The sequence below is a fragment of the Falco biarmicus genome, chromosome 2 (genome assembly GCF_023638135.1).
Source record: "Falco biarmicus isolate bFalBia1 chromosome 2, bFalBia1.pri, whole genome shotgun sequence".
Taxonomy (NCBI): domain Eukaryota; kingdom Metazoa; phylum Chordata; class Aves; order Falconiformes; family Falconidae; genus Falco; species Falco biarmicus.
In genome coordinates this window covers 75,800,610-75,828,168 of record NC_079289.1, presented here as the reverse complement: position 1 = coordinate 75,828,168, position 27,559 = coordinate 75,800,610, and the positions used below count along the sequence as shown (strand labels likewise).

Below are 27,559 nucleotides of genomic sequence, written 5' to 3'. Positions count from 1 at the left end.
TCTCTTGTAAGTCTGGAGTAAACAGCAACCAAATCCTCCATGATTCAGGGCCATTTCAAAGGTTTATTACTAGAAACAGTTAACATAACAGTTGGCCACAATTTTCGAATCAATTAAACATCTTCTAAAGTCCATTTAGAAACTTACCCTCTTCTTCCCAACCATAATAAATTATATTATGGACTTCAGTGTAATACTCCTAGTCAGCTAAAATCTACTTATCAGAAACTTGCTACGACCAAGCTTACCAGAAACTACAAGTAAGTTCTGTTCCTCTCATCACTTTCAGATGTGAATAATTTCATCAAGTTTATTTTATGTATTCCTGAAGCTTAAATTTTCAAGACTGGAAAGGAAAAAAAAAATAAAAAAACCAACAAATCAAACAACAAGCCAAAAAACAACAGAGGGAGTTATTTTCCAACACCTTTTCTCCCTGGCTTTTGAAATGCACACATGCTCACATACAATTTCTGTTGAACAAAAAGATAACACTAGGAGCAGAAAAACAGAAAAGTGAGAGGGGAAAAAAAGCCTTCCTCAATCTTGTGATACAGAAGTTGGAACCACAGTCAAGAAGCCAGTGCTTCCCTTCACCATCGCCGTATTTCTCACTGGTAAACCTCTTCCTGAGCCCACTGCAAGGGGATACATGGCTGCCGTTTCCTAATTCACGTCATCAATTCTACTCCCCGAAACAATGAACTGCCAGTTTTAAGACACCCTGGAACTGTTTTCAGCTTCTCAAACTCTCCCATTGATTCCTCAAGTGTTTGTACTGCAGTTGCCCAGCCTCACTGATCCACCTTCAGAAGACCCTGAGATAAGCAAAATGTAAAGCCAGACTTAACGTGCAGCATAGTCCAACGAAGATCTGCATCAAGCCATCCTTAAACAAGTTTAAAGAAGAAATTCTGTGCACAACAGTATGTTTAGATGCATTCAGCTTTTTAGCACCATAGAGAGCAGAAGTTTTGCTCTTTCTCCCTCCCCATCTTTCAAGATTACACCTGACTGTTACAGTTTACTGCTTTCTTGAGAAAGCTAGTTATGCCTCCTCTGGATAATAGGTCTTGTGGTGCAATTTTACCTGCCAAGATGTTTAATATGATGCAAGTCCTAAGAAAACAGGCTGTAAATGGAAGATAACGTATACAACTCAGTACCAGAATTAAGCTAGAACTTAAGTTTGGAAGCTTACTTCTCAAGAATGTCACCTATATTACCAAACTTCTCAAGACAAGACTGGTTTTAAGAATGTTAATTCTGGATAAGATCTCTATTCACAAATAGCCTCACTCTTTCATTCTCTTCCCTCTAACCCAGCCTTGTTTCCAGCTCCCCTAGAATTCTCTCTCATCAACTTATTTTAAGCTCTTCTATTCACCCACATATTTAACACCAGCTTGGAAAACTTACAGACGCTGACAGAAAGAGTCCCAGAGCAATGGCTGCTATTTCCAAGGTAAGCAGAAGCCCACCATCCCCTTTCTCCAAGTGTTTGAAAGGGAAAGACTGCCTGAACACAGAGCTATCATACCTTCAGCTGCCTGGCACCTCCGTTCACAAGCTTCTCTGCAAGCTGGGGAAGGGCCACGAATCAAACTACCTTCACGCTGCTGCTGTTATCGTTTGCTTCCCTGGATGCTTCTGGGGCAAAGCCAGTGGTGGTACCAAGAAGGAGGAAGGCTTCAATACATTTTACACAAAATGCTCAGGGCTCAAAACCCCAGCCACCTCCCTGCCACGCGATACTCAGCCTGGTACGTTTCTCCACAGGGAATAGCTTGCTGGCCAACATGGCACAACGCAGACAGCTCTAAACCCACAGAGGCTCTTCCAGTGTAATTGCCTTGGGCATGTTCAACATTTTCCAGATCAACTTTCATACCTCTCTAACTGGGGGAAATCTGCACAGTGGTGAAGGAAATAGGCACTTGCATAGCTTCCAGAAGAAAAACACCAGTTCCGTTGAGTCATGGCTGCAAAGGCCAAATGCAGTCAATTTTTAAATTCTCTGGGTTGGAGGCTTCCAGCCTTAGAGTGCCAGCAATAGTCCAGTCTTGGGAGAAATACCCGCAGCTGTCTAAAGCACCAACTGTAGTAGTCAGGCATCAGGATATATTCCAACCAAGTCCCCAACACTCCAGACCTAGGGTGTACCACTAGCACTGTCCAGACTAGACTAAGCCACTGAAGAGCTCTCTTCCATGAGAGAACCTTTTAAGGACTAGAGATCTGGTTCCTGACATGTAGCTGTCACACCCATCATGCACGCCCTTACTGCTGTAGAACAAAGAAGAGTCAGAACTAAGAAAAACCTGAACATGGTTAGCAAAATCCAAAGAGTGTGCTGAGGACTATAGCCACAATTTTTAAATCATCACACTTTTGCAGAAAACTATCTATCTTTGGCTCTGAACCAGAGTAGCATTTAATGTGGAAGCTGCACTGTTTTCACCAACTGGTGTGCGCAAGTGAAAATTAACCTCCGCAGCTTCTTGCTCAAATTCTCGCATGCACTACAGCATATATACTGGGATACTGCAAACTGACTTAAAAAAACCCTAGCTTCATGGTTCGGGTAAGCATTGAAAATAGTTGCTGATAAATTGAAGGTTATAAACATCGTGACCATGAAGTTAAATTATCACCTTATTCCTATCAGTCTACAAACACCTCAAAAAAAAAAAACCACCAAAAAAACACCATCAAAAAAACCCAAATCATCAAGTACAACCCAATTAAACAGGCTTGCCAGACAGGCAGGAAGAAAGCGTGGCGCTGAAACCTCCTGGCTTGTCCGCTTTCCTGGCACAAGAACTCGTACAGGGCAAACTGGGACAGCCACATCCAAGCAGGCAGAACTCTCATCAGAGCCAGCACGCAAAGAGTACACATTACCAGCACCTCCTTGGGTTTTTCCAGTGAACCCTCAAAATAAATGCTGCTGTGGCATTTACTGAATGTGCCCGCAACTTGCCTGGGCCGGGACTCCACACCCAGAGAAACATTAAGCCTCAGACATCAGTAAATTGGGGATCAGAGTCTTTGCTAATACAAATCAAACCAGCTGGTGATGAAGAGGCTTCTTGAACCTCTTTTAAAATCAATGAAATGGAAAGCTGCTCACCGAATAATCACCTAATAAATTAGATAACCAATTAATTAACAACAGCTAACTAATGAAAACACAGGAGTCCCACTCCCTCCTAGAAATCACAATGCTAAACCAAGCCTGCAGGCAGGAAACACTTGTTTATTTTTCATCCCAAATTCAAAGCCTCCTCCAAAAACGTTCTTTTATCCATTCCTTCAACAGACTGCCGCTTTCACTTTTCTTTTACAACACAGCAGCAAAAGAAGAGAATACCTAGATTAACTTTGATGAATGCAGTACTTCCTCTGCAGATGAAAACCTGGGTTTAGCATCTTTCTCACAGTTTTACCCAGCATCCCATTCCTAAAATAGTATGTTAATCCCCAACCCACGAGTGATTAAACACCAGGCCTGGCCACCTCCTTGTTGAACCATCATCACTGGACAACAAAGAAGTCACGATTCACACCACACTTCCCCTGGCTGTTAGTTCCAATATGTCCTTACGGGGGACACTGACAAGGCGGAAGGCTCACATTTGGTCTCTGCTTACAGAACTGTGTTGATGTCTTAATCTTTTTCAAATAAAAGTTGTGGAAAGGTATCCTTCCCTCCCCAAAGGCAACTATTTAAGTACTGACTACCACAAGCTGTCACTGCTTCCTACAAGGGAGGAGACAGCATCACATGCATCATTCTTAGAGCATGATTGCTGGCACAGGCTCCTTGGAGGACTTAGGCACCAGGAATGATTTCTAGATAAACACAAGACAGACACCGAGGCATCCAAGCTGGGGCAGTCCCAGTGGGATAGCAAAACACAACTGGAGCCACTTAAGGACACTCCATAATCAAGTAAGAAGGCGCCTGTCCCACTCAAGAATTGGTTAAGCAGCAGCTGAACAAGGCATTTAAAGAACAAAAAAAAAAAGTTAGTAATTTTGCATGATATCCAACACAGCCGCTCCGTTAAATGAGGGTTCACCCATATTTTGTTTTGCATGCAGGCTGCTGCTCTGCAGGGTGCTTCAGGCGTTCAGCCTTGCCTTGCTTCAGGCCATAGAAAGAGCAGCCCAGGCCACCCCAGCCCCACCTCCCCACAACATGAGGTGGGCTGAAGGTTCTGCAGTCAAACTCTCCACCCATATTTTGGATCCTTAAGTTCTTGCAGTTCTAAGAATCTGCTTTGGTTTGTTTCCTCTAACCAAACACCCACACCCTGCTTGAAGAGGTCTGCCTTGTAACAACAGGAAAAAAATTGAGAGGTATCTTTGTATAGAGGGATGCAAGGCTTACTACAAGGAAGAATATGTATGACACTTATAGACAAGTTCTCCAAAGTAGCTTCACAAATATCTGTTCTGTTGTTGTTTGTTGGGTTTTTTCTCTATTTTTATTGAAACTTTGTACAGAAGTTTTAAACATTTCCATACAATACTTTTAGACAGGACAAAATGCCATGGTAAAGGAATGTAAACTGCAAGAAACACAGTCTGAAGTATCCAAATACTCTCTAATAAGAGTTTTAGTTTGAAGACTAATGCAGTAGGCAAAATAATATGCATACAGTATACAAAGAACAGTATACACAGGGCCAGCAATGCTAACTATGAAAATTTTGCATCAGATTTACTTCAAAGGTTTATAGCAATATGATGATTCTATACACTAGACCAAAATTAATTTATCATACATCGTTTCTATGACAAAAAGCTTGTCATTAAGGACAGTAGCAACTTACAATATAATTAAGCTGTATTAATCTCATTAACACTTCTAAATCTATATTCCTACTACAGTAATTTTTTTCAGTATATTGTCTTATAAGATCTTAACAGACCTTTAAATAACACTTTACCAAAAGAGACCTGGATCCTTTATAGTGATCTTATCTACATGCCCATTTGGCTTATTTCAAAAAAACAAGGGACAAGCAAAAAGGCAAGTTTCAAATGCTATATGATATCATTTGGTTTTGGTCTGAAATGTATTTTAGTTGAATAGTTAAAAAAAACAAACAACAAAAAACCCAAAAAGGCAGTTCATTAACTGGTATTTTATATAAAATCTGCAGAAAAAATACAACAGCAACAAAAACCAAAAATACTTCACAGATATCTAAAAAAACATATCAGAGATACAAGGTAAAGCAGCATCACTTTGACACTGTGCTTTAAAAATAAGATGATGAATGAAGAGACTGCCCTAGTGATATTAGAAAATTTGCTTTCTTCTTGAAGAAGACTACTAACATTTTGCACAGCAACTATTTTTATAACCACCTCATTTAAAAACGTGTATTTATAGACACAGAGAATTGTCATATCATTACCATTTTTGCTCAAAGTGTCTGACTTTACACAGTGAAACTGATAATGCTAAGTGTCACCAGATGTCACTATACCATGAATTCAATATTAGAACAGAAGTGAAGCAAATGCCTTTAAACCAACACCATAAAAGAAATAATAGAAAGTGTTTTGTAAACAAAACAAACCACTTTGCAAAACAAGAGAGTTCAGAGATCTCACAGTGAAATCAGAATCCTAATTATATATGTTTACATTCTAGGACTACTCTTTACCTTAGGCCAATTAAAGCACATTAAACCATTTAATTATATACAAACATTTTCTTAAAAAAAAATTTGTAAAACATTGCACACAAGTCTGCTTTTTAACATCACATAACAAGGTTAGTTTTATTTTCAAAACAATTACGTTTAAGGGCACAGAACATACAGAATACCAAATTAACAGATGAGTATTTTTGCTTTGCTATACATGCTAAATCCAAAGATTTCCTCAAGAAAGCTAGAGCTTAGAAACTCCAACTTCTTCCATGTATCCTGTTCTCTGAAAGGGAGCATCTCCCAACACCTCCTTTATCTTAGGATTTAAAAAAATATATATATAAAAAAAATAAAGCTGTATGTTTTAAAGTTGTAAGCTTTAAGTGCTCGTGCAGAGACCCTTTGATGGCTCTGCCCGCTTCACTGTAACCTTGTGATAAATCCTCTTCACTACTCAGTTACAGTACTCTCATGACTTACATCAGAAGTCTCATGCTGGCCCTTCTGGGATTAAGGTGGAAAGGGGAACACAGAAGTGGAGAAGTATAAAATACACAAGCGGTATACTGAAGGCCATTTTAGTTTCTTACAATCTCTCACCGTTTCCTTTCAGGTATTACTAAAACCCAACAGGAAAAAAAAAATTCACAAAAATAACAAAAAAAATCCCTAAAGTTTGGCAGAGAATAGCATCAAATCAGTCATTAAAAAAAAAATTAAATAAGAATAGTCTCCCAGAATGTACTACTAAGCTCCCAAGAAGCCTTTTTTTGTTGTTGTTGGGTTTTTGGGGGGGGTGTTTGTTTTGTGGTTTGTTTTTTTTTAAATAAAAGGCTTCAAATAAATTTCTGGGAGAAAATTCAAATATCTTAACAGAAAAATAAGTTAAGGGAAATAGAAAAAAAAGTGTCATTCCAAAATAAGTTTTTCCAAGAGTGCCATTCTAAGCTCAAGGCAATAAATAAACCAATCTCTGCAAGACAGAAGCGCTCATCCTCCTGGATCTACCCCTGCATGACTAGCCAGTCCCACTGAGGAAGCAGTAGCCAGGCATTAAGATTTATGCAACTGATTGTCCTTATGGGAGACCCTTTGTAGTTTTGCTGGACAGAAAAGTTGGTGTTTAAACCAAAATGTATTAACCTGGGTTAACACCTCTTCCACAAAGATCATGATCAGCAGATTAGCAAAGGCATGTTTACGCTATAAAAAAAAAAATCCTCAAGCAACTTCTTACACTAAGGTCCATTACACTAGGCAAGGTACTTGCTCACCAATATAGACAGTTTGCTTGAAGCCTTTTTTTTTTCCCCTCAAATGAAGGCCTTTTATTAAGTGGTTATACACAGCAAAGAACAACAGCAATTTTTATGACCTCTAAGACATGAAAACAGCATATGACTGAAGAGGCTGGCATTAGGCAGAGAGTAGCATAGAAATACACTTTTAAACAACTGAAAAGAAAAATAACTTGCTTAAAAGCTTCTTCAAAATAACAGGTCCAAAGATAGGGGGGATGCAAGGTATTACTTTATTCAGATCCTGACTGAAACAGAACAAGGTCTTAAAAAGATTAGTCAGGATGAGTTTGGTACAATGCTCTGGGTGATGCTCTGTGTTGAGAAAGGAACGGACTACGAATAATTAGAAAAGATAAGGTGGGCACCTGAAGGAGATAAGGAAACCATAAGTCAGGAAATCGTTGAACGAAGAAAGTTGAAAGGTTTACTCCACCTAGATCCCACCTATTATGAACAGAATGATCAGATGTCAAAATCAAATGAATATATTGTAAAGATGTTGTAACCTCTCATGAAAACTGTATAAATTACCTGACTTTTCACTGAAAAGTTGGGAGCTAGTCTGTCCAGTGCAAACCAGCTAGATCCCCAACGTTGCATGAAATAATGACCTTTGCTGCTTAAAGACAAAAATAGTCTCTGAGCAGTTACTCTGTGCCGTTTTGGCATCATGACTGACTGCCAATTACACTAATTAATGCAGCAACTTGTTAGTTTAGCAGAAGTGGGAATACATTAGCTGGGAGATGTAGTATCTCAGATTCAATAGTCAAAGGCTGCACTGCACATTTGTGAAGGATTGTGACTCCCTACCACAGTAAAGGAAAATTTCACTATGGATGTACTGGAGTTATACTTAACAGGATTCAAGCATCCTATTTATTAACTCTTTAAACAGTGTTCTCTTTAAAATATCAAATTACTTGGGTGGAAGAGAGGAGGAAGATCAAGCTGGAAAAGCTATTATAAGCAAATCACTCTTCAGGTGGCAATAAAAGCCATGCCTTCAGCTTCACAACCATGTAAGGCACCCTGGGAAAAAAGCAAGCACAGATGAAGCAATGGCAGCCAAGCCAAGCAAAAGGGTCCCTGAGCTAACCTGGCTTCACAGGTTAGGAGGCAATGCATTTAATATTGGTCCAGAAAAATCCAAGTACCCGTCACCGATAGAAAAATGTGTCAAGTTACTAAGGGACAGTGCCTGGTACAAGAGTCTCTCTTTCCCTGTGCCAAGTTAAGCATGTTAACCAAATCCCAGCCTTTTCAAGAAGATATTGTTGGACTGAGACTATCATTACCCTCCACAAGTTGTTATTTTTCATCCCACCAAGATCAAATTTTGTACTAAATTGTTTTTATGCAGGATAAACTAATCAACTATGTTTTACACCTTTCTTACAGTACTGACCTTCCCAACTAAGCCCACTAATGAAATAACTTGAGATGCCATTAATGTATTTCACATACTACAATTTTACCATTAAGAAGTATTCAAAATGGTTTTTCTGATCAAAGCCAACCACACAAACAGTAAGAAGATGTGTCTTGTCACACCGTTACTAACATCAAGACTCCAGTACAGTAAATCTTCTCTTCTACATATATTGTAACACTGTTCCTACACTTATTTCCAGTTAAAGAGCAGTCTACTTTCCAGGAGCAACAACTAAAAGTGGAGAAAGGTGGGGCATCTCAGCCTCTGTTTAAAGTCTTGGAATGAATGGGATTTAACTGGCTTAAAAATGACATCAAAACAAAAACCCCCACAAAGATGGTAAAAAGTTATTTTTTCTGAAAATATGCATTATACATCACACTACTAAAAGCTATTTGGACGGCCTGCCATTTATGGCACCATTGTACTGGAAAGCAAACCTCCTCCAGCAGTCAAAGGCAGGATTAACCCAAGTTTCATTTCTACAGAACTACTTCACCCATAGGAATTGTTTCTTGTTGGTGGGCCAAGGAAACATTGTTGGACCCCTGAATCGATGCTGCTGAACTGTCAGCATGGTCCCTCAGACAGTTTTTGGCCTAGCCAGTTCACACTCTCTCAAACAAGTCCCAAGACGAGCTCAGGAACAAAGACAACTGGAGGGATTATTTTCACATGGAAAGCCTGGATGTGACCATTCTGTCCTGGAGGATAAAGGAGTTTAATACTGTAAGTGCATCCACACACTGCCAGCTGCCCTCTGTGTCCAAAAGCAGGTGAGCACCCACGATGGCAACACATTCTCCTGCTTTACCAAGGGGGAAGCGGACCAAGCTCTGCAACCTTTCCGTCTGCTAAGCTCCATCAAGCTGCTGGAATGTCCTCCATACCCAGAAACTGTTCATCCCTGTCTGTGGCATCCATCCTTCAGGAGAAAGGAACCTCAGGATCTCGAGGCCTACTGATCATCTATGAACACCTGGGAAAAGTTTAACTTTTTTCAAAGAATCATAAAGGCAGACCTCAATTGCCAACACAGATTATGACTGCACGTGCTCCTTATCTCCTGACACAAAACCCCTCAGTAGTCATTCCGTAAGGGAAAAAAAAAAAAAAAAAAAAAGTTTGACAGGGTGAAAGGGGAAGTGGGAGAAGACATGAGGCAAAAGGACTCTGGAGAATAAGGACCACTTCCACTTCTTTCCCCTCTTGCCCTTACTCTTGTCTTCCCACTTGTTTTTCTAGCCTTACAGGCTCAGTATGCAGCAACGGTAGGGCTGCAGAGTATTTCTTTCTAGACATACACAGCAGAGGCAGAGTTATTTTTCAGTGTGCTTACCAAAGTGAAGACATTAGAAGTCTCACACTTTTTCCCCCCATGATGGAACCTATGTACAATTTTTTCTCTAGAAGAGGCTAACCCTAATTATAGTCTAAAGTTTTGCAGACTGAAAAAGCTGAATAGGTACTCTTCTATTTCAATATAGTACAAAACCCAAATAAAAAGCATTCCTTTTTTTTCTTTTCTCCCCATCTCCTCCATTGCCAGTCTTATCACCTCCAGAGTTTTGGTTTGGTTTTTGGGTTTGGAATTTTTTTTGGTTAGTTTTTGTTTGTGTTTTTTTAAATACAGCAACTTTTCAGTAATGGAATTTACAGTGGATAGAAGTCAAAAGGCAAATTTTCTTAGGTAAAAAAAAGCTCTAACAGCTATCATGTTTTAAGTGCTAAAGATGAGACAAAATATCTTCCTGTTGTTGACGTAAGAAAAATGAAAAACTGGAAAAAAAACCAACAAAACAAACCTAGAAGCAGTGAGCAAAATTAAAAAGTGCCGAATTGGCAAAAGTAATACAGCTATGTTACAAAGAACAACTGCACAGCAATATGCATCACAGCCCTACATTTAAAAAAAAAATAATATTTTGACACAGTTTTAATCATTTAGATTTTACACACTGGTAAATGATCACTTGTTAGCATCACCTTAATGCTGACTGAGCTCTGTAACCGCCTGACTTCAAACACAGCCACCTGCCTGCCTTTGGTATATTTATACATGTATACATGGAAAAACAAAAGGTTAGTACTGCAAGTGGAGGAAGGGGGGGGAGGGGGGGAGGACAAAAGGGAAAAGAAAAAGACATCACATGACACATTCTGCTTTCAGGAGAGATAGGACAACATGTCTCAAATGGTCTCTACATAGGCTAGAGTTGATTTGATCTTACAATTATAGCGTAAACAATGCCTCAGTTGCAGTTACTGTTATTTGAAAAGAAAAAAAAAAAACAAATAACCAAAAATGCAAAACAAACAAAATCTCCAGAGACCTGTATCAACTTCTGTATGTTTAGCCATACCCTTAAAAGTTCACTACTCACTCACAAAGAGAAATAGACAAACATGAATATTCCAAGCGAACAGACACAGACCAGTCCAGTATTTAGTAATAGTTTAACTTTTGGAGTCTCTTCCAGCATTTGTAAACAAACAGTCTCTTCCTCCATCTCCCGAAGAGCTCTCTTGTTCATGTTTTTACTTTTAAAGCCACAGAACCAATCTATGAATTTCAAATGTCTGTCTCTATCATCAGTCTCTTCCTCGTGCTTTTTCTCCCCCATCAAAGCTGCTTGTCCATTTGAGTAACAATCAACTGGTGTCTCAACTTCAGAGTGACTCACAGAAATCACTGGGTTGCTGTCATCTCTGCAAGTAACCAGAAGATTGATATCCTCTGGCTTAATATTTTTAATATTTTCTTCTGATTTGCCATTTGGAATGATGTGGTTAGCGTTTTCATTGCACTTCAGGATGCTCTTTTCTTGCACTTTGTACAGCTCCCCCTTTGCAGCATTCTCTTTCACATTCCTGTTTTTCACTGCCCAGAAAGTGGTCGTCCGAACCTGCTCCTTCGTAGGTGGAGGCGTGAGAAGGCTTACTACAAAGGTCACAATGCCAGTGATCCAGAACAGAGCTGTTGCAACATACATGTAATGGATATTTTTGATAAAGCTTGGCCTAGTATCCGGCTGGTTACACTCCGGAGCACGATAGATAAATGCCAGTATCAACCGTATCGCTCCAAGAACAAACCCGGCCATTCCACCATAGAAAGCCCCCTGCTCATTGCAACGCTTCCAAAAGATACCCATAAGAAACAGAGCAGCCACCGGTGGGGTCAAGTAGTCCGCTACCTCTTGAATATAAAGGTACATCTGACCACCTTGCATTTCTACAATTATCGGCACCCAGGCAATGCTTATAACCACCATGAATGCAACAAAGACTCTTCCTACAATCATCAGTTCTCTAGACGTCGCGCTCTTCCGAATGAGTTTGTAGACATCAAGTGTGAATATGGTGCTAGCACTGTTGAATATGGAGTCCAAGTCACTCATTAGTGCAGCAATCATCACAGCCATCATCAGTCCCCGCAGACCAACTGGCACCAGTTTCATCACCAAACGTGGATAGGCTATGTTAGAGCATCCAGCTCTGCTCCCGCAGACTTGAAAACAGTGTTCCGGATTAATGCAAGCGATATCATCTGCAAACAGTATTCGTGAAATCATCCCTGGGACAACTATAATAAACATTGGCAGCAACTTTAAGAAGCCTGCCATCAGAGTGGATCCTTTGGCATGAGCAATGTTTTTTGCAGCTAAAACTCTCTGAACTATGACTTGATCGGCACACCAGTACCACACAGAAGCTGGTGTCTGTCCCAACAGAAATCCAGGCCAGGGAATATCTTCATCTGTTGGCTCACGCAACATTTTAAGAGCATCAGGCTTTGGGTTGACATTGCAGGAATTGGTATTGGAAATGTTGTAGGTTAACAAGATAGACGTAACATTTGGTGACGCTAACATGTACCTTCTTTTAACTTCTTCAAACCCACCAACCTCCGTAATACTTATGATCATAAGTGTGAGGGCACCAATAATCATAAGCAAAGCTTGAAGGGTGTCTGTATAGATGACAGCCACAAGACCTCCAGTCACAGTCAACAGTGCAGTCATTCCAATAAGGAGGATAACTGACAAATAGAGGTTCCAACCTAGCGATTCTTGAATAAAAAGTGCCCCTGAATACAAGTCAACTGAGAGTTTGGTGAAGATATAAAGAATTAGAGACAATGCTGCAAAATATATTTGAATTCTATGCCCTCCAAAACGCTTGGACAAGTATTCAGGCATGGTGTACACTCCCGACCGGATGTAGACTGGAACGAAGACCCATCCTAAAAGCTGCAAAAGCATTAAGGCGTTGAATTCCCATGCACCTACTGCAAATCCACTCGCCGCTCCAGATCCTGCGAGCCCAATGAAATGTTCACTTCCAATATTGCTCACAAACAAAGATGCACCAATAGCCACCCAGGTCATAGAACGCCCTGCCAAAAAGTAGCCACTTACGGTGCTCCGATTGTATTTCCACATGGCAAAAAAACCTATGCACATTACAAGCACGAAGTACAGTGCCACAATGGCAATGTCTGCTGTTTCCAAAGAAGCCCTCATTTCTGTAAACAAAATGACTTCGCACAGCTGACGTCCACTTCTCGCCCCCCAGCAAACGTCTGTTAAGCAACACGTGAACCAGTTAACATATATCAACACTGTGGATCAAATTCTTTGTCCCTTGGTTTGCTGTCCTGATGCTGGTGGTTGTGGCACATTTACTTTCTCCGCTTCTCAAATGGAAATTTGGAACTTAGCACGCACTTTTAATCCACATTCCACAAGAGCATCAGCCTTAACTCAGTTGATGTAGGAGAAATTCTTAGTTGCAGCTAAGTTTAGTGAGGCCTACTGTACCAACCCTGCAAGGCAGCAAAGACAAAAGACAAAGATTGAATTAGAGAAGAATTTCATGAAGTAATGAGAAAAAATTTGAAGTCTAGTAAAACAATGACTGAACACCACAGATTTTTTTCCCCCTTATATTTCCTGCTGCATTTATGCAAACCGTAACACACATAATTATTCGTAGAACTAAGTAGTAATGCCTTTTACAAATCAACTTTAATGTTTACAAGTACCTTAAGAGACGCAGCGATTCTGCAGTATTAAATGACCCCAATTCCCCAGACCAAGGTAAGGAACAGACATTTTATTTTTCTTTACTTTAGAATTGCCCAAGTCTGCTTCAAGACACTAAACAAGCCTTCCTCTATCAAGCGATCTAGGGGGGGACAATGGGGATGGCGACCAGAACACAAAAAACAACCACTAAGGAGCATTACTAGCACCGCACCCCACAAATCTTGATAGATTCTGGCATCACGTGCATGCACTTGAGACACCAGCTGGCTGCTAGAGCTAAAAATCAAAATGAAGTCACAATGCTGTCAAAAAACAACATAAATTTAAGATCAGCTGGAAAAATCAATGTTATTCCACAGGTTTTAGGTGAGTTTGCACCTGCCTGGGGTACAGATAATCACAGGGTTACATTTTGCTCTGGAAGTCCTTCATACATATCCCATGTAATCCAACTGAAAAAAAAAAAAAAGTCCCATTCAAGCAAGTGACAAAAGCAAAGCTACACCCGACATCTGACTACATCTGATACTCTAAAGAATATTTCTGTCTGCAGTGTGCTTTTTGATACCCACACCCGCATGGTTTCAGGATTTTTTGGGAGCACCCTAGACACAGGAGGGAGAACCAGATGGATTTTGGTAGCAGTTACAGTTGCCAGCACCATCTATCTGCATCCAAGCATGAAGAGGATCACTAACATCAGAGACCCAAGGTTTTGAAGGCAAAGCATACCCTGCCTCTCCATTCCTCAAGCCCCAATCACACCCAATTCTATCAAAGCATGTCAGGAAACAGGTACTCATTTAGGCAAGCAGGACTGAAGCACTCAGAGTAGAGGGAAGGGGATAATAAAAAGACTGCTAGCAGACAACCAGACAGGTGGGAAAGGAAGGGGGTCTGAAGGGCTGCACACTGGGGCTCCTACCTCTGCCACACAGACAGGATGCCTCTATCTCCTATTTATGTTTTGGGAGGTATCATTTACCAATACCCATCTGAAACCTTTCAATGGATTTAGAGGGTGCTGGACAAAGTTCGACTTCCTACACCGAATGTACACAGCAAAGGAAGAGAAGACCAAACCAAAGAATCTGTTTAGTCTAGTCTAATGATCAGAACACAAATCTTTAGTATTCAAGATTATTACAGAAAAGTAGGGAACGGGGTCTGCCTCCATTCCTCTATCCCACCCACCAGTAAAGGTAATGTAGGCACACACCAAAAAAACAAAACAAAACAAACAAACCCAAACAAAAAACCACCAACAAAAAACCTTGTTGAACCTTTTTTGTGACCATAAGGTCTACCAGCCTTAGAAATTGTACAAGCATCAGTTTCAGGCACTCCCACTTCATTTGCAGAAGTGCTCTGGCACTATGCTGAAACTCACATTTCCCTAGTAATTCATCTATGATTAGTACAAACACCCAGATAACGTATTCTAGTATTTGGGTGGGTTTTTGTTTAGCATTCCTGTAGCTTATTCATTTTGTTTTAAAAAAAGAATAAAAACATTAAAAATTCTCAGATAGACAATAATAAAAACTATAGTTGAGGTTGAAAAAAATCACACACTCCCTCCCCTCTGCCTTACTTTGTGCATTACTGAAGGCAGCAACAGTGCTGATATAAAAAAAAAGTGCACTTCTCCAAGGCAAATGTATTTTTAACATAGCTTACAGCAAACCACAACTTCAGCCTTCAGGAGAAATTCACAATCATGTTATTTGTACAAGCTGGCTGTTTTTCAAGAGTAGTTCAGAATCAAAAAAGATAATAAGGGTTCCCCACCACCACCACAAACCCACATGAGAATACAGATATTCATTCTGCTGGAGTTACAGCCAATAATGAGAGACTACGGAGACATGGCACAAAATGGACTGATTACAGTAGTGTGCTAAATTTATCATGCTCATAAGCCTCAAACCACAGATGTATTTTAAATTCTTCCACAGAAGAATTCACATTTATTCCCACCCACAAATGCAGCAGTAGTTAAATAGTCTATTAGTGTAATCCAACACAGAATTATAAACACTTCCAACCATATGATGCCAGATACAGGTATAATGTACTATTCTTAGTTTTAAGCACTTTTGAGCAACACTTCAGTGTTGTTGCATCTTTTACTATATTCGGTTATATTTTCAAATGCAACTACATTATAATGTTTATACCAAAACTATAAATATTGTAATGAAAGGGTAAGAAGTGATTTTACTCAGACACAGAAGAAAAAACCGCTACACAGAATATTAGAATAACGTGCAAGCTAAAGAAATAGTAATAACTGATATTATCCCCTCTTTTATTACTGAAAATGTTCAGACTTGAACTTCAGTTCACATCCCACCATCTTCCCTGTAGGTTAATCAATGACCTGGCAAACTATACTAGACAGTAATATCTATGAATCACACAAAAAAAATATTCTTAAAACTACATCTAGTTGATACAAGGGGTACCCAGCTCATAGCACAACTGTTACAAGCACATTCAAGCACTCTGAAAAGTGCAAGTATTAGACAGCTTCTCTTGAATAAATCATGACATTTCCCAATAAGGATACTTGCAAAACTACAGTGGGCTCAGCCTAACCAAAATAAACAATACATTAAGTTTCTTGAGCATTTTCCACTGGAAGGTACAGCCAGATGATGCATTTGAAATAACCAGTCTACAGAGACCCTAATCATCACCTTTGTAATCAACATCTGAATTTTGCAGGGTTTAGCTCTCTTTAAGCAGGAAGGTGGAAAGCTTTCAGTAGCTGCTACAAATTTGCTGCACTGTTACTAAATTACTGTACTAAAGTAGCTTCTTGTACCAGTTTCTTATTAGACCTAATTCTAAAATAACCCTGGAACTTTTTTTCATTACGAAAATGAGATTCGTCCCTCTGAACTTTCAGCAAGTTATGACCTCAAGTCTTAAGAAGGACTTTTGAGATGCCCCATGTGAGTTTAATCTCAAGTTATTAGAACAGCATACATTGTGGCACTGAGAAAAAAAAAAAAAGACAGAAAGACAGCACTGCTGCCAAGGACTGAAGTTTTTTTTTCCCTAAGGCTGTTTTCTGGCTGGATCATATCAAAGACACAAAATGATGTGCTTCCCTCTTGTCTGAAGATAGAGGGCTACAGCTTTGGTGAAACAATGCATATGTCGCTCCAACAGGCAGCCTGTCCTTTAAGAAAAAAAAAAAAAAAAAAAGTCAAGCAATTCCCTGAAGAGATATTAGCTAATGTGAAGCAGATTTAGGGTGGGATTTTTAGGAGAAATTTTTATGATTGTTTTAAAGGAAAACTTTCTCCACAGTGCTTTTCTAATAAGATGTGTCTTTTAATATGCCAGAATCAAACTGCTCCAGCCCTAAAGCAACTATTTGTTTTCTGCTCAACCTATTTCTCTTCTTAGCAGATGGGAAGTTTCTCAGTTGACTTCCCTTTTCTCTTAAAGAGTCAGTCCCAATGACCATTGCTTTAAGGGTTAGTCTGGGGATGCAAACACCCACATACGACACAGGAATGTCCACTGCTATCATCTGTTAGCAAATTAAGAACATACTTAACTTTTTTCACAGTAGTTTTGAGGCTCTTTCTTAGAAAGAACATTTTTCTTCATCTTCTTCAAGCAGGGGCACGTTAACTCATACCAATAGCATTTTACCTACTCAACAACTCACTTGCATGGAAGGAGTATACCCAGATTGTCAGGCTCAACAGATACATGCAAATATTAACAATAGCTCTCCCAAGGGGGGGGAAAAAAAAGAATGAAAAAAAAGAATAAGAGTCTTATGCCTTGAGCAGGCCTGTACCACATCCAGCTCCTCAAGTGTGTTGTCTGGCCTGCTCACACTGCAGGCTACCTGCTACGGACATGCAAGTTCCTACCCGTCCACTTCTCCACAGTAAAAACAAGGTTGTCTGAGGCAGCCCGTCTCTCAGGGGGAAAAACATAGGAAAAAGCTTTGTTCCATTTATTGCAGCACTCTAGAACACAAAAAAAAAAAGGAGCACAATTGTCCTTCATGGAGTAACTGATACACACCAACTTACTCTTACGTAGTACATGCCCTTGAGAAAGGAGGGGCTAGCCCTGCCAGCTGCTGAGAGCCCTAAACATCCAGGACCACAGTTTCAGGACCTTCCCTTGTAAACCAGGACCTGGAGCAGAGAGGCCAAGCAGGAAACCCACCTGAGACAAACCGGTTATGTTGTAGGAAGCAGGAAAGCTCAGAGGCAGAAGTTGGCCTGTAGCATCTAATAAATAACTTGAGTTAAGATCTGGACTGGCATTCCCAGCAGCTCAACAGTCTGGAGTAGAAGAAGAGTACCACATTTCCAAGTGAGCTGACCCAGCAGCAACCTGACTAACCTGTTTGCCACACATGCTCTGCTGCCCCAAAGTGGTACTGCGTCAATACATCTGCTGGCCTTGAAGAACACAAGTGCCACAGAGACAACTCTATAAACCATCACTACCGTAAAGGTCCAATTTGAGGTGCAATGTTCAAGTCAGTCACTCAAAGGAGTTGTTACGAACATATAACACTTTTTTTTTTTTGTCTGGGGTTTCAGGAATCGCTCCAGTTCTGGTCTTCATTTTACTGCAGCATCAGAAAGAGAAGCTTGCTCCAGAACACAGTCTTCTCGATTCTTTTCTAAAGGACTGCTGAAGGAGACATGAGAGAAATAAGTAACCTCACAGCATGCAGTTCAGCAGCAGAAAAAGAACTACACTGCATTTCCCAGTTGGAAATGTAATGCTACTGTGAACTATTACAGAAGCAAACTGGAGTACTTTAGGCCAACTGAAGCCGAAGGGCACTGTGACTGACAGTGTTAGAGTAATAAATCAATTAGTTGTTTTTGTTTTTAACCATTCTTCCCACCCCCCCATCCCAAGTGTATAGACCTATTTAGGTCTCCCACCAAGTCAGAAATTAAGAAGGGGGGGGGGGGGGAGGAGAGAAGGCAGAAGAAAGAGGATGCAGCTCTAGCAGAGTCCTTATTCAGTACTCCATAAAAACAGAAGCTCCAGTACCGTTAATTGCAAAGGGAGAGGAGGGTGGCTTGTTTTCTGAAACCAGTATCACTAGCAGTGCCTCAGCAAGCCACTTCATACCACTGCCTGTGGCATTCACATTTGGATGGTTTCTCTCCCCATGAGTCAGTCCCCAGCACTGTCAGGAACAGTGGATTTATTGGCTTCTACTTCTTCAGAAACTCCAAACACCTACAAGGGGGTGGGGTGGGGTGTTAAGCTGGGGACAGAAGAAAGGAGATAGAAGGTTCCTTTTTATTTGTTAAAATACATACCATAAAGAAAGACTATCTTCTCCACACCTACCTAGACATACTGTAGTCACCTTACTTGGGTCTTAAGCTGATGGACTTTCTTAAGTTTAACTTGGACTACTAGTTTAAAGAAAACATGTATGCAAGTACTTCCTTTTCCCCTTGTCTGCCCAAAAAATTGGCTTATATTTACACAGGTGACAGGTGTTATCTGGGTTCTCTGAAGAGAGCAGAAGGTTCAGCTGCTGCTCAGCACTGCTGAGGAACTGGGCTACTCTTCCCTGGCAAATAAGCCAAATCATTCATGCCTCTGCCATAACTCAAGCAGATGACTACCAGAGGCTTAGATGCTCAAATATGGGTTGTCACTATATGCAGCTCCATCCCTCAGCAAGGAAAAACACGCTTTTCTTTGCAACTGCAGACACAATGACATTCTTCCTTTTACACAGGAACTGGAAACAGAAGAGGACAGAGGATACTGAGGAGGCAAGTGGTCAACAGTTACTAAAGAGCACAAGAGGGCAACAGGGAAAGAAGCCATTTTAATGCAGATGGGAGGGGGTGTCTCCTCCAGGAGATGGTAAAAAGTAGAAAATTTTGGTATCATGCAGCACCAGGCCGAATTTTCCCTGCCAGGTAAGTGTGTCAAGACATCAGCTAACATACTAAGTTGGAAACTGCAGAGGGACACTTAGCCCGAAGACTCAAATTCCTTTTTGTGGCAACCTAAAGGTGAGAAGCGCAAACATATTCACTGTCACTGATAAGTACTATTCACCTAGTTTGATGAAGTACTTCATCACTAAGAGCAACAGCAAGAGAATGGGTAAAACAAGCATAAATAGGCAAGTATTTGATATCTGTAGAGGATCTGGGAGCACATAATCAAGTTTTCTGGACAGGGAAGTCAAACTTTACCACCCTGTTAGAAGCACACCATCAGGAAATTTTGTAAAATCTCTACTGCTGCCAAAGATGACCTTTTCTTTAGCTGCAAGGTACAAAAATGTGATCCAGTTAGTGATTATCACCATTCAGCAGTAACTGATGTAACTGGCATACTCCACTCCTAGCCTAGAAAAACATGCTGGTTCACCCAGTTTTAAGAGGATCTTGGCTAGGAGAGTACAGACTTCAGAAATTACTTGGGAAATAACAAAGGAGTAGCAGAAGCATTAGTCACATGCAACCAGACAAAATACTACGAATAACTTCTTCCTAGAATTTCTAGGGAGAATAAAACAAATTAAAACCAGACTCATTTTAGCTAATTTAGGACTTCCTCAAGTATCCAACACATTTATGGCTGCCCACACCTTTACAAAAACATAAAGCATCACAAGTTTTATTGAAAGGCAAGACAGAAGTTTCAGGGACATACATAATCCTAGAATTTAAGTTCAAGGCCCTCTAAGCTTCCTGCTCTGCAGTGTGCTCTTACAAGATTTCTAGTTCTTCTTGGGGATTTTTAAGACTCCAAAACAAGGCTTAAATAAAGTTATCTTGGTTATAAAACAACTAGCTAGTCTACATCAAGTTTTGTAATGACCTTTATTAAAAGCTACCAAACATTGATTTTTCTAGTAGTCTCAAACACATCAACTCCACTGAACACATTCCCCTTCTGCATCCATGCTCTGCATGTACCTTTGTTTTTAATTATTATTCCTTAAATATTTGCATAACTGAAGCACAAGGACTGGCTTACAAGTGGACAAACTAGGACTAAAAAAAGATGCAAGAAATAGAACAATAGTTCCTGTGTAGTTCCTCACAATCCTGTTTCTAGGGTTTGTGACCTTTCCTTTACTCCATCTGCTTCTTTCCCTTCCCCCTCCCCTCACCAGGGGTGATGCGTTTTCTTTAGTATCTCATTTCCAGCACCGCTATTTGCAGTAGTGCTCCCACAGCACAGGTCCTTCATTTACACCGATCTTGCCTTACTTTCCATATTTCTACTTCCCATCTTTCCTGTTCCACTTCTGCATAAAACAGTTATATTTTGTGTATCTGTCCTCCCTTTTATTACCCTACCCCCCTCCCCCTAGCACCTTCTTATCAGCTCTTCTACAGAATGCACACCAGAGATATTCCTGCTGGTCCACTGGGCAGCCAGTTTTGAAAGGAACAGCCTAGTGCCCAGTGGCTCCTGCTGCCCCTGGATAAGCAGCACAGAGGCTGGTATATGCAGCTCTATCAAGCAACTGCTTCCACACAAGCCATACTTGATGAAGTACTTAGTCACTAACAGCAACAGCAAGAGAATGGGTAAAACAAGCATAAATAGGCAAGTATTGATATCTGTAGAGGATCTGGGAGCACATAATCAAGTTTTCTGGACAGGGAAGTCAAACTTTACCACCCTGTTAGAAGCACACCATCAGAAATTTTGTAAAATCTCTTCTGTAACAGATGTAAAATCTCTTACTGGCAGACTTGTAGCAGAGGAGGTCTGGGCAGCTGTGGCTCAAATAATTACAGCAGCCTGCTCTGGCTGGAGTCTCACAAAAAGCAAGATAAGTTATGTGATCAATAATCAACAACCACCAACATAATCTTTGGGTGGAAACTGCCAGCGTTATGACCCTGGAACAAGGGAACTGGAGAAAACTACTGAATAAGCACAGAAAGCAAAAGCTCCATCATTAGAAAATATGGTATATATGATATATTAGAAGAAAGAAAACATATACACATGTTCATACTTGAATTAGTTCAACAGCTTATTCTAAGTGATATGATGGACATCTTTTAAAGTGTCAGTTGCTTTTGAGGGTTTTTACAACAATGGAGAGCAATAATTTTATTTTATCAGAATACGTTCTCCCTCCTTCAAACGTTAACAGACAGACAATCTGCCCTTATGAAGTTTATAAGCATCCCCCTGTTCATATACATGATGCATCCACATGTATACATACAGTGAACAAAGGAGGAGAGAGACACAGCCAAGAGAGAAGAGCACATTGCTAAGTAGGTAACGGGGGCAAAGAAAAAGTATTTTAAAGACTAAGCCACCATTCCTGCCCACTTAAGAGGGGCTAGCCAAATCTCACTGAAATCTGCCAGTCCCAGCATGGACACAAGAACCTGCCCACAGCTCAGCCTCAGCACTCAAGGCTTGCAACTCTACAGACTAGGGAACAAGAGTGGCAGAGTTAACCCAGGGCATGCCATTACATACACTCAAGCACACCACTTGATACACTGCGGAAACCTGCATGAACCAAGAGGATTTCAAAGCCTTTACTCTTGACATCAACAGAGCACTCACTTTGGACAACTTTGCCAAATCCACCTAGCTAACAACTATCTGCTATAAAAAGACAAACTATTTTGCAAGAGAGAATAATCCTCTACCTCCCCCCATACCCAAGACAGCCACATATCCCACACCTGGCAGAAACTTAGATGAGGACCACTCTCAAGTCTTAAGATTGAAAAGGGGCAAGCGTCAGCCAAGACTGTATCATTCTCCAATGCTGTCTGTATCTCACACTTCAAAATCAAGTTATTCTTATGGAAATGCTTAAGACAGAAAACAAAAAGCTGACTCCTACAGGACAGTCAGCACGAGATCATGTGGTTTTTCCAGTTTTGGCTTTTAGATCCAGATCTTTGGCCTTCTTTCCAGGACCACCCCCAACACAAGGGTCCTTCCCTGCTATGCATAATACTATGAAGAGGAGCCCGTTTCAGCCTACTAAAAAAGTCAAAGGAAAACAGAGAAAAACATTTCTGTCATTTTAACCTGCTAAGTAGGGGAGCAGGGTGGCAAAGATGTACAATTGAACTGTAAGAACAGGTAGGTTCACCAGAAAGGAAAGGCAATAAATAAAAACAGTATCTGCCTGCTTACTGCCTTCTTCACTCTCCCCCTGCTTCCTCCTAGCAACTAAGATATCAAAAGCCCAATTGCTGCAGCTGCCTACACAGCAATTAAGTGTAATAGTCAAGATGTCAAGCAACACTACTGCCCATTACTTTGGCTTTCCTAAAATAGCTAACAATCTCCACAGCAGGTAGGGAATTTTTGAAACATGGCAACCCACTCCAAAGGCAACAAACAGATGCTGGAGACAAATTATGTTGCATGAACGTGCCAGTCAAACTGAGAGCCCAGATTCACTACAGTACTACAGAGGTGGGTAGATGGGTCCCCGAATCCAGATATTTGCTGAAATGAGGTGATTAGGTTTTAGACTATGACACGTTTGTCCTTTGTTACACATGAAGTAGGGGAGAAGAGTACGCTGCTAATAAAATACTGACACGCTTCCTCATTTTTAGTGAAATACTCTAACAAAGTATTTGCAAACTGTCCATTCACTTCAGTTCCAGTTACAAAGTTGTTTTGTTGAAGACAGGTGTCCCAGCTCGCAAGAGTCGAGCAGCAGCAAGAACCGCATGGGAATATCGCCACCTTCTCTGTCTGTCCTAGGCTCCGCCGGCTGCCAGCTCTCCTTGGCGGGTGTCTCACATTGCCGCCCTGCGGTCAGTCTGCAAAACAGCATCAGAGCAATAGGAAGCCATTTCCAGCTCTTCCTTCCCTTTCCCCCCCCACTTCCTTCCCCAGGCTCTCAAGGGACTTTCCGCAGGACGAGGAGGGTAGGGAAGAAGCCTCCCTGAAGACCTCTCCTTTCTCCAGCAAGCGACGACAACTGCTAAATCACTAGCGGGTCACTACCCTTTCCTGCTGAAGGTCCTGCTCTGCCATAACCCCCCTGCTGAAAGCCAGTGGTGACTCCCCTGGGAGAAAGTTGGAAATAATTAGAAACTCATCTTTTGCTATGAATAGTGAAGTTTAGAGCACAAAACTGTGTCTTCATTCTGCACCTTCACTACAACTGCAGTTCGTGACTCAGGCTCTTGGGGTTAGCCAAACGTGCTGTTTACATACATCTATCTGTACACTACTGATAAGTCTGCCATCAAACTCCCCAAGCTCACCATACAAATTTTGTTGTTTGCATGTTGGAGGGTTGAAAGCCACACACGAGCAAAATTCATTATTTCCACCCTAAGTTCCAGTTACTTCACTGGCCTCATACTCCAGCCTTCTCCCAAAGCATCTCTTCCACATACTCACACAGAGTAACACAATCCAAGTCCCTCACTGCAGCTACTCTTCAAATATAGCGATACCACAGAGAAGTAGCTTTTGATTTCTTTATTTTGGGAGTATTTTAGGAGGGTTTATTATTGTTTTCCTGAAAAACACTGACTGGAGCCTCTGCTGATCAAGAACTCCATCCACAGGCAATTTACAAGTGCAGTATCTCTAGTGCATGTCAATCACCTGACCATACCCTACCTACAAAACAGGACAAAGAATGGCTGCTCATCAGAATAAACTCACAAGCTTTTGTGAAAAGTACATGCAGACAACTGGTGACAAAGTTTGAAAGCAAGAGTTTTCCTCCTTACACACACACACACCCCGCAAACTCTTTGGTGCTGCATTTTTAAGACACAAAAGGAAAGCTGAAGAGACTCTGAGGAAGTCTGCCAAGAAGCAAAGGGACATGGGAGCATCAGGCAGGACTGAGGGGTCATGCTTGCCCTGTAACCATGTCAAGGCTAGCTGTGTAGGGAGGAGACCAGCTGCGCAACAGACTCCATGGTTCACGGCAGAAGCCACATGGAAGAAAAAAAATGAGGCGGGATCCCCGGCTTGAACACAACCAGTACTAGGGAGCAAAAGAGTTTAAAGCAACAAAAGTGAATTTGAGGGATTTATTCTGCCTACATCTATGAAAATACCAAGGTAACTATTAAAACTAACTGGGGGGGGGGGAACCCCACAAAATCACAAAGTTTACCTCTGAAGAGAGCTGTGAAAGCCTACTGGCCTGTAGCTCTGAGACGGCTTGTGCTCAAGCTGCCAGGGAGCTCAGAGAAGTTGACAACAGCCCTAAAGCACAAGAAAGCCAGGCAGCAAAGGTCTGCCTTTTTTTTGTTTGTTTGGTTTTGTTTTTCAAGGCAAGGGAGCCGTCAGAGGTGAGGAAGGATGCCACAGACAGCAAGAGAAAAGTCAACACTTGCTCAAGCCTTCACACTAAAGTGGGCACCAGAGCACACAGCCACCACAGAGGGACTGACATCATGGCAGGACAGTGAACACCTGCCCAGGGTAGCTTCCTCAGGAAGCACTAGCGTTAAACAGCAATGTCATTTATTCAGGACTGTATATGATCTCTCAGACTTCTATAGGAAGGAGTTATGCAGTCACCTTATCATTTCAGACTGCTTAATTAACCCCATATTCAGGTGTCCGTCCTTTGACTAATTTAAGTTAGCATTACAGTCAAGATTATGCACTGCTATGGGGGTCACTAGAGCAACCCCTTTGCCAGGATTCAGCAGCACTGTATAGCTTACAACCACTACAGAAATTTTTTTCAAGTGTTCTCATTACACAAGAAAGGCAGCAGCAGCAAGATACTGGAACACAAAAAAAGCACCTTGATCTGGTGTACTGTCAACAGCAACAACAGCATCTAGAGATAGAATCTAAATTTTAGAGTTACAACAAGGGTACATTAAAAACAGCAGTACACCTGAGCCAAAACTTAAGTGTTTTAACATAAATCACAAAGCTAAAGAACACCTTAATATACATCTATCAGGGAAGAATATACTAGGCAGTCAAACTTCAAAGAGGAAAAGGTTGCAGATGTTAAATCCCGAGTGCATCGATGCTCATTAGAAGCATCTTACAGCTAAAAGCTTATCCCTGCATCTCTGTGTCAGATTCTAGGAACCAAAGATCCTTTCCACCAGACAGCACTCCATGGTATCCTTTCAGAGTAGTCAGTTTATTAGTCTCAGTATTATGTCAGACTTGCTATGCTTTCTGTCCTGCTCTGCATTTACACTGCCCACACAGCATAATGCACCTCCCACATTAACAGCATGTATACAAAAAGCATCTCATCACCTTACCTGTGGCTTATACCCTGATGGGGAGGGGTATGGAAAAAAATAAAATTACCATGTTGACAACCCAAGCCCAAAAGCAGCCAGCATGTTTTGTCAAAGCAAATGCTGCTCCGTGAGGTGGTGCAGCAATGTCACCAGATTTTTCTCTGTTGCTGTATTTCTCCACTAGAGGACTCACCTGAGGTCTACTACAGCTTCTGCAGTTAAGCCAAGTTTAAAAAAAAAAAAAAAGCCAACCCTGACATGTGGATGGTACATGTAAAATGAATGGAAATGTACTAGTATGTGTCGCACATGTAATACATGAAGACATGCTCCTATAACCACAAAAGAAACACAGTAATACTATTTAGCTTCCTGCTATTCTATGACAGCTATACATGTTCATTTAAATTACGGTTAAATGCAACAGCAAGCATGTCCACGCTGGGTCAGAGCAGAAGGGTTACAGCCTAGCAGAAGTGCTGCTACATTCCAACACCAGCACTGCATATTAAGCTGGCAAGTAGCAGATAAACAAAGGCTATAGAAGGTACTAGAGAAGGACCAGTATCAGCTATTATTTTCCAAATAAAGGGTCCCATCTACAGAGATGTTTCTGTAGTATTATTACGCACAAGTACACACACACCCCGCACTGATTCAGCTCTTATAAAACAGAAAGAGCATCATATAGCCTCACTTGCTCACGCCACGGCTTATCATCACGCCGCCAAAAAAAAAAAAAAAAAGCGGCAACGGCTAGCAACCCTTCCCGTAGGCAATACGGCGAGCCGTATCAGCAGAGCTCAACTGGTGTTAGCAACGGCGGGGGGGGGGGGGGAATAATTCTTGAGACTTCCCCGGCAGAAAGGTTGGCTGGAGAGGCAGGGAGCTGCCATCCCACGAGGGGATGCTTGCCAGAGCGAGTCCTTGCTCTCCCCCATCAAAGCCCACCGCAAGGCCTCCCAGAGGCGACGGGACCCCCAGCGCGGTACCCAGCGCGGCCATGGCAGGTGCTGGGAGTGGGGGGGCGAGCACACGGCCATGGAAAGCGCTGGTGCTGCGGGGGAGGACGGGGGACGTGCCGGCATCGGTGTGCAAAGGCAAGGAAAGGGCTAAGTTCACTGGCACCACGAGGGGCGGGGAAGGCAGATAAGAGAGGGGTAAATGCATCTATTTCGCTAAGCGCGGGATCTGCTTACCTGCGGACCAAAGGGGAGGGGGGAGGGGGGGGACTGCGGCTCTAGGGCAGCAACCAGGCAAACTCGCCAAGAGAGCCGGGGGGAAGCCAGAAAGAGGAAGGGGAGAGAGGGCAGAGGAAGGCACACGGCAGCCTGAACGAAGCACGCTGCGCAGCGCCGCTCCGGAGCGCGGCGGGCCGGGCGGGGAGGGCAGGGTTCGCCCCAGGGGAAGGGGCCGGCCGGGCCGCCCCCCGGGCGCCCGGGGCCGGGCCGTGCGGCTGCGGCGGGGAGGAGGAGGCAGCGAGAGGACGCCGGGGCGGGGGTCTGTCAGGTCCCACCTGGCTCCCTCCCTCCCGTCCTCCCTTCCCTCACTCACCCTCTGCATGGCTTTCAGGATCAAAGCCAGTTCATAGCGGGGCATCTTAGAGCTGGCTGTGGCGGTAGGAGCGGGGACGCGGCGGGGCAGAGGGTGGGGAGGAGGGGGCGGCGGCGATGCCGGAGAGGGGGGGAACCGGAGGAGGAAGGCGCGTCCCCGGCGGCAGGCGGTGCTGGCAGCGGCTCTGCCCGCGCGGCTCCCAGGCTGCACAGACACCCGGGCGGGCGGGCGGGCGGCGCGGCTTAAAGGGCGCCGGCAGCTACGCAGGCTCCGCCGCGCCGCCCCCTGCCCGCGCCAAGCGCCGCCTCCC

The 27,559-nt window shown here is 42.2% G+C and overlaps 2 protein-coding genes across 3 annotated transcripts in view; both read right to left on the bottom strand.

Moving 5' to 3' along the window:
• MRPS6 (mitochondrial ribosomal protein S6) overlaps positions 1-27,385 on the bottom strand; it is a 46,974-nt gene extending 19,589 nt beyond the window's left edge. Inside the window, exon 1 of one of the 2 annotated variants that reach the window (XM_056329812.1) lies at positions 27,250-27,385. In XM_056329812.1, coding sequence (XP_056185787.1) covers positions 27,250-27,294 — 45 coding nt within the window. In that variant the 5' untranslated portion in view covers positions 27,295-27,385. The remainder of the gene's footprint in view (positions 1-27,249) is intronic. The other variant, XM_056329813.1, reaches the window with a different exon arrangement.
• On the bottom strand, positions 4,460-27,391 carry SLC5A3 (solute carrier family 5 member 3). Its single transcript, XM_056329811.1, has 2 exons — positions 27,250-27,391; positions 4,460-13,236 (listed from the first exon to the last, which is right to left on the bottom strand). The coding sequence occupies exon 2, from the start codon at positions 12,932-12,934 to the stop codon at positions 10,793-10,795; it is 2,142 nt and encodes a 713-aa protein (XP_056185786.1). The 5' UTR covers positions 12,935-13,236; positions 27,250-27,391; the 3' UTR covers positions 4,460-10,792.
• Between the last annotated feature and the right edge of the window lie 168 nt (positions 27,392-27,559).

Excerpts from the sequence above, each read along its gene's own strand:
- SLC5A3 (XM_056329811.1), bottom strand. The coding sequence starts at position 12,934 with ATGAGGGCTTCTTTGGAAACAGCAGACATTGCCATTGTGGCACTGTAC.